The sequence below is a fragment of the Scyliorhinus torazame genome, chromosome 1 (assembly GCF_047496885.1).
Source record: "Scyliorhinus torazame isolate Kashiwa2021f chromosome 1, sScyTor2.1, whole genome shotgun sequence".
Taxonomy (NCBI): domain Eukaryota; kingdom Metazoa; phylum Chordata; class Chondrichthyes; order Carcharhiniformes; family Scyliorhinidae; genus Scyliorhinus; species Scyliorhinus torazame.
This window is the reverse complement of record NC_092707.1, coordinates 108,353,209-108,369,495: the sequence shown is the minus strand read 5'-3', so window position 1 is coordinate 108,369,495 and position 16,287 is coordinate 108,353,209. Positions and strand designations below refer to the sequence as shown.

The following is a 16,287-nucleotide window of genomic DNA, read 5'->3' as shown; positions in this document are numbered from 1 at the left end:
ACAGAGCTGTTAAACTCAGGGTTGCTCAAAGAGATCAGAATTAGAGGAGCTCCATTATCCCAGAGGGTTGTGGGACTGCACGAGATTACAGTGAAGGAGCGGGACAAGGTCATGGAGGGCTTTGGAAACAAGAATCAGAATTTTAAAATTGAGGCATTGTTCAACTGGGAGTTAACGTAGCTCTTTGCGCACAGGGGTGATAGGGGAACATGGCGTACTGTGAGTTAAAAAACTGACACTCAAGAGGTTTGGATGACCTCAAGTTTATGGAGGGTCGAATGTGGGAGACAAAGGAGGAGTGCATTGGAATAGTCAAATCTGGAGGAACAAAGGCATTGTTAAAGGTTTTGGTAACAGATGAGCCGAGCTGAGGCAGGGCAGAGTCAGCTGATGTTATGCAGGGATTTATAATTAGTCATAGTGTGCAAAAGTAAGGAAGTTTAGGTTGAACCTGCAAAATCAGTGGTTTGGCTCAACTGGAGTATTGTACGTAATGCCGACCACTACATTTTTGGAAGGATGTGAAGGCATTAGAGAGGGTGCAGAAAAGATTCACAAGACTGTTTACAGGAATGAGTGACTTCAGTTACAATAATAGATGGGAGAAGCTGAGGCTGTTCTCCTTGGGTGTGGGTGGAATGTGGGGTTGAGGTCCCAATCAGATCAACCATGATCTTATTGACCAGCAGAGCAGGTTCGAGGGGCTGAGTGGCCTCATCCTGCTTCCAAATTCTTATGTTCACCAAAACAAGGTTATAAACAAAAGAAGCAATGGTGACATGAGGATTTTTTTAACACAGTGATGGTTAGGATCTGGAAGGAACTGTCTGAGAGTGTGGGAGAGGCAGATTCAATTCAGACTTTCAGACTTTCAAAAGGAAATTGGATAATTATTAGAACAGAAACAATTTGCATATCTATGGGGAAAAGATAGGGGGTAGAAATGATGTGAGTTGCTCTTCTAAAGGGCCTGAATGGATACAGTGGGCATAATGGCCTTGCCCTGTGCTGTAACCTGCATGTGATCGTGTAGGTGGAGTAGGCAACCATAGTGATGGCATGCAGTCGGAATGGATGAAGGTGTGGTCGGAGTAGCGTGACGCTGTGGTCGGATTGTCGAAGGTGCGGTCATAACAGCACGAAGGTGCAATCGGAATGACGCGAAGGTGCGATCGGAATGGCGTCGCAATGGCTTGAAGGTGCAGTTGGAATGCCGTTAAGGTGCGGTCGGAATGGCAATGATGCATTTAGAATGGCGAAAGAGCAGTCAGAATGGTGTGAAGGTGTGGTCAGAATGGCGATGATGCGGTCGGAATGACGTGAATGTGTGTTTGGAATGGCGTGAAGGTGTGGTCAGAATGGCGATGATGCAGTCGGAATGTCGTGAAGGTGCGGTCAGAATGGCGATGATGCAGTCGGAATGGCGTGAAGGTGTGGTCAGAATGGTGATGATGCAGTCGGAATGGCGTGAAGGTGTGGTTAGAATGGTGATGATGCAGTCGGAATGGCGTGAAGGTGTGGTCAGAATGGTGATGATGCGGTCGGAATGGCGTGAAGGTGCGGTCAGAATGGCGATGATGCAGTCGGAATGGCGTGAAGGTGCGGTCAGAATGGCGATGATGCAGTCGGAATGGCGTGAAGGTGTGGTCAGAATGGTGATGATGCAGTCGGAATGGCGTGAAGGTGTGGTTAGAATGGTGATGATGCAGTCGGAATGGCGTGAAGGTGTGGTTAGAATGGCGATGATGCAGTCGGAATGGCGTGAAGGTGTGGTCAGAATGGTGATGATGCAGTCGGAATGGCGTGAAGGTGTGGTCAGAATGGCGATGATGCGGTCGGAATGGCGTGAAGGTGTGGTCAGAATGGTGATGATGCGATCGGAATGGCGTGAAGGTGTGGTCAGAATGGTGATGATGCGGCCGGATAGGCGTGACGGTGTGGTCAGAATGGTGATGATGCGGTCGGAATGGCGTGAAGGTGTGGTCAGAATGGTGATGATGCGGTCGGAATGGCGTGAATGTGTGGTCAGAATGGCGATGATGCAGTCGGAATGGCGTGAAGGTGTGGTCAGAATGGCGATGATGCGGTCGGAATGGCGTGAATGTGTGGTCAGAATGGCGATGATGCGGTCGGAATGGCGTGAATGTGTGGTCGGAATGGTGATGATGCAGTCGGAATGGCGTGAAGGTGTGGTCAGAATGGTGATGATGCAGTCGGAATGGCGTGAAGGTGTGGTCAGAATGGTGATGATGCAGTCGGAATGGCGTGAAGGCGTGGTCAGAATGGTGATGATGCGGTCGGAATGGCGTGAAGGCGTGGTCAGAATGGTGATGATGCAGTCGGAATGGCGTGAAGGTGTGGTCAGAATGGTGATGATGCGGTCGGAATGGCGTGAAGGCGTGGTCAGAATGGTGATGATGCAGTCGGAATGGCGTGAAGGTGTGGTCAGAATGGCGATGATGCGGTCGGAATAGCGTGAAGGTGCGGTCAGAATGTTGATGATGCGGTCGGAATGGCGTGAATGTGTGGTCGGAATGGCGATGATGCGGTCGGAATAGCGTGAAGGTGCGGTCAGAATGTTGATGATGCGGTCGGAATGGCGTGAATGTGTGGTCGGAATGGCGATGATGCGGTCGGAATGGCGTGAATGTGTGGTCGGAATGGCGTGAAGGTGCAGTCAGAATGGCGATGATATGGTAGAATGGCGTGAAGATGCGGTCGGAATTGGGATGATGCATTCGGAATGGCGAAGGTGCAGTCGGAATGCCATTACGGTGCGGTTGGAATGGCGATGATACATTCGGATTGGCGAATGTGCAGTTGGAATGCCGTTACGGTACGGTCAGAATCTTGAGGATGCATTCTCAATGGCGAAGGTGCAGTTGGAATGCCGTTACGGTGCGGTCAGAATGGCGATGATGCATTCGGAATGGCGATGATGCGGTCGGAATGGCGTGAAGGTGTGGTCGGAATGACGATGATGCGTTGTCAAGATCATTTCGGACTTTGTATGGGCGGGGAAGGTGCTCAGGGTGGGGGAACACTGCTACAGAGGCAGAAGTAGCGGGGGGGGGGGGGGGGTGTTGGCGTTGCCGAACGTGCTTCGTTAATATTGGGCGGCGAATGTGGACAAGGTGTGGCGGTGGTGGGAAGGAGAAGGGGTTGAGTGGGTTAGGATGGAGGAGGAATCTTGTGAGGGGTCTAGTTTGAAGGCTATGGTGAGGCAGCTTTGCCAATGGCTCCGAGTAGGTATTCAAGGAGCAGGATGGTGCAGTCCATGATGAAGATATGGAATCAGCTGAGGAGGAATGTTAGGGTGAAAGGGATGTCGGTGCTAATGCCACCGTGCGAGAATCATGGGTTTGAGCCGGGGGAATGGAGAGTGTACACAGGAGGTGGAGGGAAGTGGAGCTGGTCAAGGTGAGGGATCTGTATTTGGAGGAAGGGTTCGCCAGTCTGGAGGAGCTAAGGTAGAGGGTACAGCTGCCGAGGGGGAGTGAGTTCAGGTATCTACAGGTTAGGGACTTTACGCGAAAGGTCTGGATGAGGTTCCCTGGATTGCTGGCATACACCCTGCTGGAACGACTGCTGCTTCCGGATGTGAAAGGGGAGGGAAGAATTGGGGATATATACAAGTGGCTGGGGGAACAGGGAGGCGAGCAGGTGGTGAAGGTCAAGGAGAAATGGGAAGTGGAGTTGGGAATGGAGATCAATTGGGGAGTATGGAGTGAGGCACTGAGAAGGGTAAACGGGACCTCCTCTTGTGCAAGGATGAGCCTGATAGAGTTTAAGGTGGTGCACAGGGTGCATATGACTCGGGCGAGAATGAGTGGGTTCTTTCAGCAGGTAGCAGATGAGTGTGTGAGGTGTGGGCGGGAGCCAGCGAATGATGCGCACACTTTGGGGTTGTGGAAAATTGGGAAGATTCTGGGCGGGAGTGTTCGCAATCTTAGCCAGGATTGTGGAGGAGGGAGTGGACCCAGACACTTTGTTTTTTTTAAATGTATTTTGTTGCAAACATGTATCAAAACCGGTTACAACAAATAAACATCCTGGGAAACATACTTCCCAACAATCAACTGTACAGTCTGTACAGATTTTCCCCCTTTTTTATCCCCCCCTCCCCCACGACGAACAGCTCCGCAAACACAGTCACTAACAGGGGCAGCACGGTAGCATTGTGGATAGCACAATTGCTTCACAGCTCCAGGGTCCCAGGTTCGATTCCGGCTTGGGTCACCGTCTGTGCGGAGTCTGCGCATCCTCCCAGTGTGTGCATGGGTTTCCTCCGGGTACTCCGGTTTCCTCCCACAGTCCAAAGATGTGCAGGTTAGGTGGATTGGCCATGATAAATTGCCCTTAGTGTCCAAAATTGCCCTTAATGTTGGTTGGGGTTACTGGGTTATGGGGATAGGGTGGAGGTGTTGACCTTGGGTAGGGTGCTCTTTCCAAGAGCCGGTGCAGACTCGATGGGCTGAATGGCCTCCTTCTGCACTGTAAATTCTATGAAACATCCCCCACCTTTCCACAAACCCCCTGAAGAGCCCCTCTCCATGAGCTCCGGCTTCTCTGAAACCCCAAATATCGCCACCAAAGGGTCCGGGTACACTCCCTCCTCCACTATCCTGGCTAAGACCGCAAACACTCCCGTCCAGAATCTTCCCAATTTTTCGCAACCCCAAAACATGTGCGCGTGATTCGCTGGCCTCCGCCCACACCTCTCACACTCATCTGCTACCCCCTGAAAGAATCCACTCATTCTCGCCCGAGTCAAAAGCACCCTGTGCACCACCTGAAACTGTATCAGGTTTATCCTTGCACAAGAGGAGGTCCCGTTTACCCTTCGCAATGCCTCACTCCATACTCCCCAATTGATCTCCCCTCCCAACTCCGCTTCCCATTTCTCCTTGACCTTCACCACCTGCTCGCCTCCCTGTTCCCCCAGCCACTTGTATATATCCCCAATTCTTCCCTCCCCTTTCACATCCAGAAGCAGCAGTCGTTCCAGCAGGGTGTATGCCAGCAACCCAGGGAACTGCCTCCAGACCTTTCGCGCAAAGTCCCTAACCTGCAGGTACTTGAACGCACTCCCCTTCGGCAGCTCTACCCTCTCCCTTAGGACCCGGACCCTTTGGTGGTGATATTTGGGGTTTCAGAGAAGCCGGAGCTTATGGAGAGGAGGAAGGCCGATATCGTCACCGTCGCCTCTCTGATTGCACGGTGATAAATTTTGCTGGAGTGGCGGTCGGCATCGCCACCGGGGGTAGCAGCATGGTTGGGTGACCTGTACGACTTCCTGCAGTTAGAGAAGATAAAGTATGAGTGAAGGGGCTCAGCAGGGGAGTTTGAGGAATGGTGGGGGATGTTAGTGACCGTGTTTGCAGAGCTGTTCATCGCAAGGGATGGTGGGGGAGGGTGAAAAGGTGGAAAAATCTGTACAGACTGCAGAGTTGATTGCTGGGAAGTATGTTTCCCGGGGTGTTTATTTACTGTAACCTGTTTTGATACATGTCTGTAATAAAATACATTTAAAAAAAAGAATGGCGATATTGCGATCGGAATGGCATGAAGGTGTGGTCAGAATGGCGATATTTCGATCGGAATGGCGTGAAGGTGCGGTCAGAATGGCGATGATGCGGTCGGAATGGCGTGAAGGTGTGGCCAGAATGGCGATGATGCAGTCGGAATGGCGTGAAGGTGTGGCCAGAATGGTGATGATGCGGTCGGAATGGCATGAAGGCGTGGTCAGAATGATGATGGTGCGGTCAGAATGGCGTGAAGGCGTGGTCAGAATGGTGATGATGCAATCAGAATGGCGTGAAGGCGTGGTCAGAATGGTGATGATGCAGTCGGAATGGCGTGAAGGCGTGGTCAGAATGATGATGATGCAATCAGAATGGCGTGAAGGCGTGGTCAGAATGGTGATGATGCAATCAGAATGGCGTGAAGGCGTGGTCAGAATGGTGATGATGCAATCAGAATGGCGTGAAGGCGTGGTCAGAATGGAGATGATGCGGTCAGAATGATGATGATGCGGTCGGAATGGTGATGATGCGGTCGGAATGGCGTGAAGGCGTGGTCAGAATGGCGATGATGCGGTCGGAATGGCATGAAGGCGTGGTCAGAATGGCGATGATGCAATCAGAATGGCGTGAAGGCGTGGTCAGAATGGAGATGATGCGGTCAGAATGATAATGATGCGGTCGGAATGGTGATGATGCGGTCGGAATGGCGTGAAGGCGTGGTCAGAATGGCGATGATGCGGTCGGAATGGCATGAAGGCGTGGTCAGAATGGCGATGATGCGGTCGGAATGGCGTGAAGGTGTGGTCAGAATGGAGATGATGCGGTCGGAATGGCGTGAAGGTGTGGTCAGAATGGTGATGATGCGGTCGGAATGGCGTGAAGGTGTGGTCAGAATGGTGATGATGCGGTCGGAATGGCGTGAAGGTGTGGTCAGAATGGTGATGATGCGGTCGGAATGGCGTGAAGGCGTGGTCAGAATGGTGATGATGCGGTCGGAATGGCGTGAAGGTGTGGTCAGAATGGAGATGATGCGGTCGGAATGGCGTGAAGGTGTGGTCAGAATGGTGATGATGCGGTGGGAATGGCGTGAAGGTGTGGTCAGAATGGTGATGATGCGGTCGGAATGGCGTGAAGGTGTGGTCAGAATGGTGATGATGCGGTCGGAATGGCGTGAAGGTGTGGTCAGAATGGTGATGATGCGGTCGGAATGGCATGAAGGTGTGGTCAGAATGGTGATGATGCAATCGGAATGGCGTGAAGGTGTGGTCAGAATGGTGATGATGCAGTCGGAATGGCGTGAAGGTGCGGTCAGAATGGTGATGATGCGGTCGGAATGGCGTGAAGGTGCGGTCAGAATGGTGATGATGTGATCGGAATGGCATGAAGGCGTGGTCAGAATGGTGATGATGCGATCGGAATGGCATGAAGGTGTGGTCAGAATGATGATGATGCAGTCGGAATGGCGTGAAGGTGTGGTCAGAATGACGATGATGCAGTCGGAATGGCGTGAAGGCGTGGTCAGAATGGTGATGATGCAATCAGAATGGCGTGAAGGTGTGGTCAGAATGGTGATAATGCAGTCGGAATGGCGTGAAGGTGTGGTCAGAATGGTGATGATGCAGTCGGAATGGCATGAAGGTGCGGTCAGAATGGCGATGATGTGATTGGAATGGCGTGAAGGCATGGTCAGAATGGTGATGATGCAATCAGAATGGCGTGAAGGTGTGGTCAGAATGATGATGATGCAGTCGGAATGGCGTGAAGGTGTGGTCAGAATGATGATGATGCAATCAGAATGGCGTGAAGGTGTGGTCAGAATGATGATGATGCAGTCGGAATGGCGTGAAGGTGTGGTCAGAATGGTGATGATGCAGTCGGAATGGCGTGAAGATGTGGAAAGAATGGTGATGATGCGGTCAGAATGGCGTGAAGGCGTGGTCTGAATGGTGATGATGCGGTCGGAATGGCGTGAAGGTGTGGTCAGAATGGTGATGATGCAATCAGAATGGCGTGAAGGTGCGGTCAGAATGGTGATGATGCGGTCGGAATGGCGTGAAGGTGTGGTCAGAATGGTGATGATGCGATCAGAATGGCGTGAAGGCGTGGTCAGAATGGTGATGATGCAGTCGGAATGGCGTGAAGATGTGGTCAGAATGGTGATGATGCGGTCGGAATGGCGTGAAGGCATGGTCAGAATGGTGATGATGCAGTCGGAATGGCGTGAAGGAGTGGTCTGAATGGTGATGATGCGGTCAGAATGGCGTGAAGGCGTGGTCTGAATGGTGATGATGCGGTCGGAATGGCGTGAAGGTGTGGTCAGAATGGTGATGATGCAATCAGAATGGCGTGAAGGTGCGGTCAGAATGGTGATGATGCGGTCGGAATGGCGTGAAGGTGCGGTCAGAATGGTGATGATGCAGTCGGAATGGCGTGAAGATGTGGTCAGAATGGTGATGATGCGGTCGGACTGGCGTGAAGGCGTGGTCAGAATGGTGATGATGCAGTCGGAATGGCGTGAAGGTGTGGTCTGAATGGTGATGATGCGGTCGGAATGGCGTGAAGGCGTGGTCAGAATGGTGATGATGCAGTCGGAATGGCGTGAAGGTGTGGTCTGAATGTTGATGATGCGGTCGGAATGGCGTGAAGGTGTGGTCAGAATGGCGATGTGATCGGAATGGCGTGAAGGAGTGGTCAGAATGGTGATGATGCGGTCGGAATGGTGTGAAGGTGTGGTCAGAATGGTGATGATGCAGTCGGAATGGTGTGAAGGTGCGGTCAGAATGATGATGATGCAGTCGGAATGGTGTGAAGGTGTGGTCAGAATGGCGATGATGCGGTCGGAATGGCGTGAAGGCGTGGTCAGAATGGTGATGATGCGGTCGGAATGGCGTGAAGGCGTGGTCGGAATGGTGATGATGCAGTCGGAATGGCGTGAAGCAGTGGTCAGAATGGTGATGATGCGGTCGGAATGGTGTGAAGGCGTGGTCAGAATGGTGATGATGCGGTCGGAATGGCGTGAAGCAGTGGTCAGAATGGTGATGATGCGGTCGGAATGGTGTGAAGGTGTGGTCAGAATGGTGATGATGCAGTCGGAATGGCGTGAAGGTGTGGTCAGAATGGCGATGATGCAATCAGAATGGCGTGAAAGTGTGGTCAGAATGGTGATGATGCAGTCGGAATGGCGTGAAGGTGTGGTCAGAATGGCGATGATGCAATCAGAATGGCGTGAAGGTGCGGTCTGAATGGTGATGATGCGGTCGGAATGGCGTGAAGCTGTGGTCAGAATGGTGATGATGCAGTCGGAATGGCGTGAAGGTGTGGTCAGAATGGTGATGATGCAGTCGGAATGGCGTGAAGGTGTGGTCAGAATGGCGATGATGCAATCAGAATGGCGTGAAGGTGCGGTCTGAATGGTGATGATGCGGTCGGAATGGCGTGAAGCTGTGGTCAGAATGGTGATGATGCAGTCGGAATGGTGTGAAGGCGTGGTCAGAATGGTGATGATGCGGTCGGAATGGCGTGAAGGCGTGGTCAGAATGGTGATGATGCGGTCGGAATGGCGTGAAGGTGTGGTCAGAATAGTGATGATGCGGTCGGAATGGCGTGAATGTGTGGTCAGAATGGTGATGATGCAGTCGGAATGGCGTGAAGGTGCGGTCAGAATGGTGATGATGCGGTCGGAATGGCGTGAAGCTGTGGTCAGAATGGTGATGATGCGGTCGGAATGGCGTGAAGCTGTGGTCAGAATGGTGATGATGCGGTCGGAATGGCGTGAAGGTGTGGTCAGAATAGTGATGATGCGGTCGGAATGGCGTGAATGTGTGGTCAGAATGGTGATGATGCAGTCGGAATGGCGTGAAGGTGTGGTCAGATTCTCCATTTTGTGCCTTTAGCAGTGACGTGAACAGGCTGGTTCAGCTTCAGATGATTGCTGAGAAGAGGGAACGAGTTGGTATTTTTGGAAAGGATGTTTGTGGTGACGATTGATGACATTGTTGTCTTCCCAATTTTTTCATTCATGCACACAAACCCAGCATTTATTGCTCAGCCTCAATTGCCCTTCAAAAGGTGGTGGTGATTCACATTCTTTAAATTTTGTGAGGAGGTGACCAAGTGTGTAATGAATTGGGGACCGGGCCTAATGCCTGCTGCTCGGGTGTCCCAGGTGACATGGTGCCACCCTGTTCTGCCTGCTGCCCACCAGATGCACCAGGAGGTGGAGAGAGTGGGAGGGGGGATGAAGTCTGAAGAGTTGCGGTGTTCCAGCACCTCCCTGCTGGAGTCACCGACCACACCTTCATTGCCTCCTCCTCCCTCAGGGTGCCCGATGGCCTCTGGCCTACTCCATGGGACGGGGGTGCGGGCAGAGCTATCCCCTGAGGCTCTCCACTACCTGGCACTGCCTGGCCAAGCGGCCCTCTTTGGTCTCAACCAGGGTCTGCATACTTGCGACCATGGAACTGAGGGAGTGGACCACCTCCCTCTGGGTCTGTGCAATGCCGGCCAGGATGAGTCGAGTGTTTGAGGGGGTAGATGGTAAGTGTGAGTGGTGTGGGAGGGGTCCAACGAATCATGTACGTATGTTCTGACCATGTCCTAAGCTAGCAAATGTTTGGGGCTCTTTCTTCAGCACCACGTCGGCAACCTTAGGCAGGGAGCTGGAGCCAGGTCCCCCAGGCGGCATATTTGGGATGTCAGACCTGCCGGAGTCGCAGGCGGGAGCAGGGGCAGATGTTTTAGCCTTCGCCTCTCTGATTTCACGCAGGGGGGTTCTGCTGTAGTGGAGGCCAGCTTATCCACTCAGTGCCTGCGTGAAGCTAGGGGACCTCCTGAAATTTTTGTATTCGGAGTTAAATACACACAGAGGGGGTCGTTTGGGAGCCTCTTTCTAAGATGGCAACCGTTTATTATTTATTTTAAGGAGCTGGTCATGGTCAGCTGTTGGGGGGGATAGGGTTTTGGAGGTTGTTCTTGTTTATGTATTTGTATATAAATTTAAAAATATTCAATAAAAATATTTATCAAACAATGTTCATCAGGTTCCTGTGAATTTGCTCAGTAACCTGCCACCACGGTTTCAAAATGAAAATTCGGATCGAGCCAGGTTCTCATCTGGAATCTGAATTGTCCAGTAGAAACATCAGCTGGGATTGTAACAATATTAAATAGGAAAAGAGACGATGGTACAGGTAAGAAGAGATGGAAATGGGACCAGTAAAGAGTTAAAGATGGGTTCAGAGGTATAAATGGGTAAAGGAGAATTGGCACTAAATGCTGCCTGAAGAAAAAGGGATGAAGGCTTGGATTTGAAATTGCTGAACTCAGTGTTGAGTCTGGAAGGTTGCAAAAGTGCCTAATTAAAAGAGGATGATGTGGAGATGCTGGCGTTGGACTGGGGTGAGCACAGTAAGAAGTCTTACATCACCGGGTTAAAGTTCAACAGGTTTTTTCAAATCACTAGCTTTCGGAGCACTGCTCCTTCCTCAGGTGAATGAAGAGGTATGTTTCAGAAACATATATACAGACAAAGTCAAAGATGCAAGACAATGCTTTGAATGTGAGTATTTGCAGGTAATTATGTCTTTACAGATCCAGAGAGAGGGGTAATCCCAGGTTAAAGAGGTGTGAATTGTCTCAAGCCAGGACAGTTGGTAGGATTTAGCAAGCCCAGGCCAGATGGTGGGGGATGAATGTAATGTGACATGAATCCAAGATCCCGGTTGAGGCTGTACTCATGTGTGCGGAACTTGGCTATAAGTTTCTGCTCGGCGATTTTGCGTTGTCGCGCGTCCTGAAGGCCGCCTTGGAGAACGCTTACCCGGAGATCAGAGGCTGAATGCCCTTGACTGCTGAAGTGTTCCCCGACTGGAAGGGAATATTCCTGCCTGGCGATTGTCGCACGATGTCCGTTCATCCATTGTCGCAGCGTCTGCATGGTCTCGCCAATGTACCATTCTTCGGGACATCCTTTCCTGCAGCGTATGAGGTAGACAACGTTGGCCGAGTCGGACGAGTATGTACCGCGTACCTGGTGGGTGGTGTTCTCATGTGTAATGGTGGTACCCATGTCGATGATCTGGCACGTCTTGCAAAGATTGCCATGGCAGGGTTGTGTGGTGTTGTGGTCGCTGTTCTGAACGCTGGGTAGTTTGTTGCAAACAATGGTTTGTTTGAGGTTGTGTAGTTGTTTGAAGGCAAGTAGTGGGGGTGTGGGGATGACCTTGGCAAGATGTTCATCTTCATCGATGACGTGTTGAAGGCTGCGAAGAAGATGTTATAATTTCTCCGCTCCAGACTTCCTACAGAAACGCAGCACCCATGGACCAGTTGAACCAGAACATTCCTGGTCACAATGGGCGTCTCGGCACTCTACACCAGCATCCCCCATTACAACGGCATTGCTGCAACAGCCTCAGTACTCAACACCGACAAGTGCCAATCTCCAGATGCAATTCTGCAACTCATCCGCTTCATTCTGGATCACAACATCTTCAACTTGACAACAAGTTCTTCATCCAGACACACGGAACAGCCATGGGGACCAAATTTGCACCTTAATACGCCAACACCTTCATGCACAAGTTTGAACAAGACCCCTCACCGCACAGGACCTTCAACCGACATTATACACCAGATACATCGATGACATTTTTTTCCTTTGGACCCATGGTGAAAAATCACTGAAACGACGCCACAATGACATCAATAAGTTCCATCCCACCATCAGACTCACCATGGACTACTCTCCAAAATCAGTTGCATTCTTGGACACACTCATCTCCATCAAGGACGGCCACTTCAGCACTTCGCTTTACCCCGCAAGCCCACAACTAACCTCACGATGCTCCACTTCTCCAGCCTCCTCCCTAAACACATTAGGAAGCTATCCCCTATGGACAAGCCCTCCATATACACAGGATCTGCTCAGACGACATCTACAGACGCTGAAAGATGCCCTTGTACGAACAGGATATGGCGCTCAACTCATCGATCGACAGTTCCAATGCGCTACAGCAAAAAACCGCACCAACCTCCTCAGAAGACAAACACGGGACACAACCGACAGAGTACCCTTTGTCGCCCAGTACTCCCCCGGAGCGGAGAAACTACGACAGCTTCTTCACAGCCCTCAACACGTCACCGATTAACATGAACATCTTGCCAAGGTCATCCCCACACCCCCACTACTTGCCTTCAAACAACCGCGCAACCTCAAACAAACCATTGTTTGCGGCAAACTACCCAGCCTTCAGAACAACAACCACGACACCACACAACCCTGCCATGGCAATCTCTGCAAGACGTGCCAGATCATCGACATGGATACCACCATTACACATGAGAACACTACCCACCAGGTACGCGGTACATACTTGTGCGACTCGGCCAACGTTGTCTACCTCATACGCTGCAGGAAAGGATATCCCGAAGCGTGGTACATTGGCAAGACCATGCAGACGCTGCGACAACGAATGAACGGACATCGCGCGACAATCACCAGGCAGGAATGTTCCCTTCCAGTCGGGGAACACTTCAGCAGTCAAGGACATTCAGCCTCTGATCTCCGGGTAAGCATTCTCCAAGGCAGCCTTCAGGACGCGTGACAATGCAAAACCGCCGAGCAGAAACCTACAGCCAAGCTCCGCACACATGACTACAGCCTCAACCGGGACCTGGGATTCATGTTGCATTACATTCAACCCCCACCATCTGGCCTGGGCTTGCGAAATCCTACCAACTGTCCTGGCTTGAGACAATTCACACCTCTTTAACCTGGGGTTACTCCTATCTCTGGATCTGTAAAGCCTTAATTACCTGCAAATACTTGCATTCAAAGCATTGTCTTGCATCTTTGACTTTGTCTATATATATGTTTCTGGAACATACCTCTTCATTCACTGGAGGAAGGAGCTGCGCTCCGAAAGCTAGTGTTTGAAACAAACCTGTTGGACTTTAACCTGGTGTTGTAAGACTTCTTACTGTAATTAAAAGAAAGTCTACAGTTCCTTGAACTTGTATTGGACTTCATTGGTACAGTGTAGGAGGCTGAGAACAGAGAGGACATTGCTTAGTTTAGAATATTAGATTCTGCTTTGGGAGCCTTGCTTTTGGAAAGCTGCCAAAATAAAGGGAGAGACGCAGACAAAATTTACTAATATCCTGCAATAAATGAGAGGGCTTTGTTAAGAGAAGAGGCTAGAGAAAGTGAGGTTCCATTCAGTAGTGATACATTTTGATTAGGCAAGTAGCTTTCTATTAATCTGAGCAAAATGCATTACAGTTGCGTGGGTCAGTCACTAAAGAACTGTATTGTGTTTAAGTAAACCCCATAACCTTTATATTATATTGGCTTTTTGTTCACTGATATTTTCTCTTTTTGTCATTCTGACTCTCTGATTGAAGGAGGATTCTATAAGCACTGATTGAAAAAGGTCAGGAAAGGCACAATTCAACAGCAGGATTTACTATCCTGGTGTTCAGTAATGTTGTTAGATTAGGTTGTAGCTGCTTCCCATAAACAAACCATTTGCATGACACTGTTGTTGAGAAAAACCTGGAGAAGATTTTAACTGTACCTTGGGTTACAGTCAGTGTTCCATCTGAACTGTGTGGCTGCACAGCAACCGGAAACCCCTGACGCAGACCACGTACAATCCAGGCACTTCAAATTACCGCACAAAAAAAGAACTTAATGGGGCCATACATCGCCCAATGTACCTCAGTAGAATAAGAGGGACTGTTGGTTACAATGCAGTTATGATGTTGGCAGCTAGCTAATAATTTGGACGATTGCCTGGGTGTGTCATAAAATCATAGAATAGAATCCCTACAGTGCAGAAGAAGGCCATTCGGCCCATTCTGCAGAAACCCGCTGAAAGAGCACCCTACCTAGGCTCATTCCCCTGCCCTATCCCTGTAACTCCACCTAACCTGCACAACTTCGGACACTAAGGGGCAACATTAGCATGACCAATCCACCTAATCTGCACATCTTTGGACATTATTGTCCTATCAGCCTTTCCCAATACTCAGTGAAGTGATGCAAGGAATTATCAATATTGTTATCAAGTGACACCTTCTCACTCATGACCTACTCCATTTCAGTTTGGCCAGAATCGCTTTGCCCCAAAACTTTCCAGAGCCTCTCACCAGACATAGAACATAGAACGATACAGCGCAGTACAGGCCCTTCGGCCCACGATGTTGCACCGAAACAAAAGCCATCTAACCTACACTATAGAACATAGAACGTATGGAGCTGACTGGCCAAGATGAAGGTGGGAGTGACTGCCCTTCACCTCAAGGAAAATTTGACTTGTCATCAAAGAGCTCTGAAAAAACTGAGATCAATGGGGTTCAAATGGAAAACTCTCCAGTGACTGGAGTGATAACTGATTGGGAGGACGATGGCCATGTTTGTCAGAGGCCAATAATCTCAGGCCCAGGACTTAGTTGGGGACAACTTGCATTTTTTAAAAAAATTTAAGAGCACCCAATTCTTTTTTTTCCAATTAGGGGCAACTTAGTGTGGCCAATCCACATACCCTGCACCTCTTTTTGGGTTGTGCGGGTAAGACCCACACAGACTTGGGGAGAGTGTGCCAACTCCACATGGACAGTGACCCAGAGCCGGGATCGAACTCGGGTCCTCAGCGCCGTGAGGCAGCAGTGCTAACCAGTGCACCACCATGCTGCCCCTTGACTTGTATTGATAAATAAATAGCTCTCAAAGTATGCATCCACTCTCCTATACATTTATTTTCATAAGATCAGCCAATTAATGTATTGAAATGGGCTGCAGCTTTCCCGTGTGAGTGAATCTGCTTTTTAGCTCCCTGTGTACCATGACAAAATTAACACGGTAATACTGTGCTAAATCTTAGAGAAATATACTTCATTTTCTTCACAAATATATTGTTAAGCATTAAGGGGAGCTTTTGCTTTCCGCTTGATCTGTGATTTACATCCCAGTTGCATTATGTCCAGAGGTTTCTTTTGGAGGTTGTTGTAAGTGATAAATATAATGGGGCACAATTAACAGGCAGTTCCCCCAATTTCCTGACAGTGCAACCCATCCCCAGGAAGGACGTGCTTCTTTAAGTTTGTTATTGTATCTGTTTTAGTGAACCCATGTGGCCTATTGAAGCCAGGAATGCAGCCATTGCCAACCACTGTTTCACCTGTGCCATCAACCGAGTAGGGACGGTGAGTAGCAGCTTCTAACTTAACCTTTGACTGTCGATCGGTAAGTGGATGGAGCTTTGGTACACATTACCAGTCGGATTTTGTTAGAGGTTTACTGGTGCAGTGTCACAAACAAATTTCCCAAAGGACTTGTTGGGATGCATAAATTGAACGGCGTGTGGATAGTGGGTGCTGATCGCTTCTTGGCCTTTTGGCGATGCGCGTGAGGTCAGGTGTAATGCTTGGATCTGGTATGTCTCTCTTGTGGGGACCAGGAATTGGATTCAATTTGAATTGGTTTTTGGAGCAGACAAGGAGCAGGATTAGGGTTTTGCCCCTGTCCACACTCTGAGCTCTGGCTTTGTAACTCTGATAAAGTAATTTTAAAAAAGTAATGGGTGTTGGGCTGAATCTTGAGGATTATTTTGAATGAGGATGACATTTTTCATTCTGCCCTTGGTTGCTAATCATCTTATTTAATCTTTCTGAATCCCCATTTACATGTGGTGCTTTGAGGAAATGATGATTAAAGATCCCTGACATAGCTGAACAACTTGAGCCCGATAAACAACTTGCA

General features: G+C 49.9%; 1 protein-coding gene across 1 annotated transcript in view; it reads left to right on the top strand.

The window, feature by feature from the left end:
• The window catches only part of upb1 (ureidopropionase, beta), a 286,897-nt gene that overhangs the window by 195,776 nt on the left and 74,834 nt on the right, over positions 1–16,287 (top strand). The window contains exon 7 of the mRNA XM_072499643.1: positions 15,650–15,731. Within this exon, the coding sequence (XP_072355744.1) occupies positions 15,650–15,731 (82 nt within the window). The remainder of the gene's footprint in view (positions 1–15,649; positions 15,732–16,287) is intronic.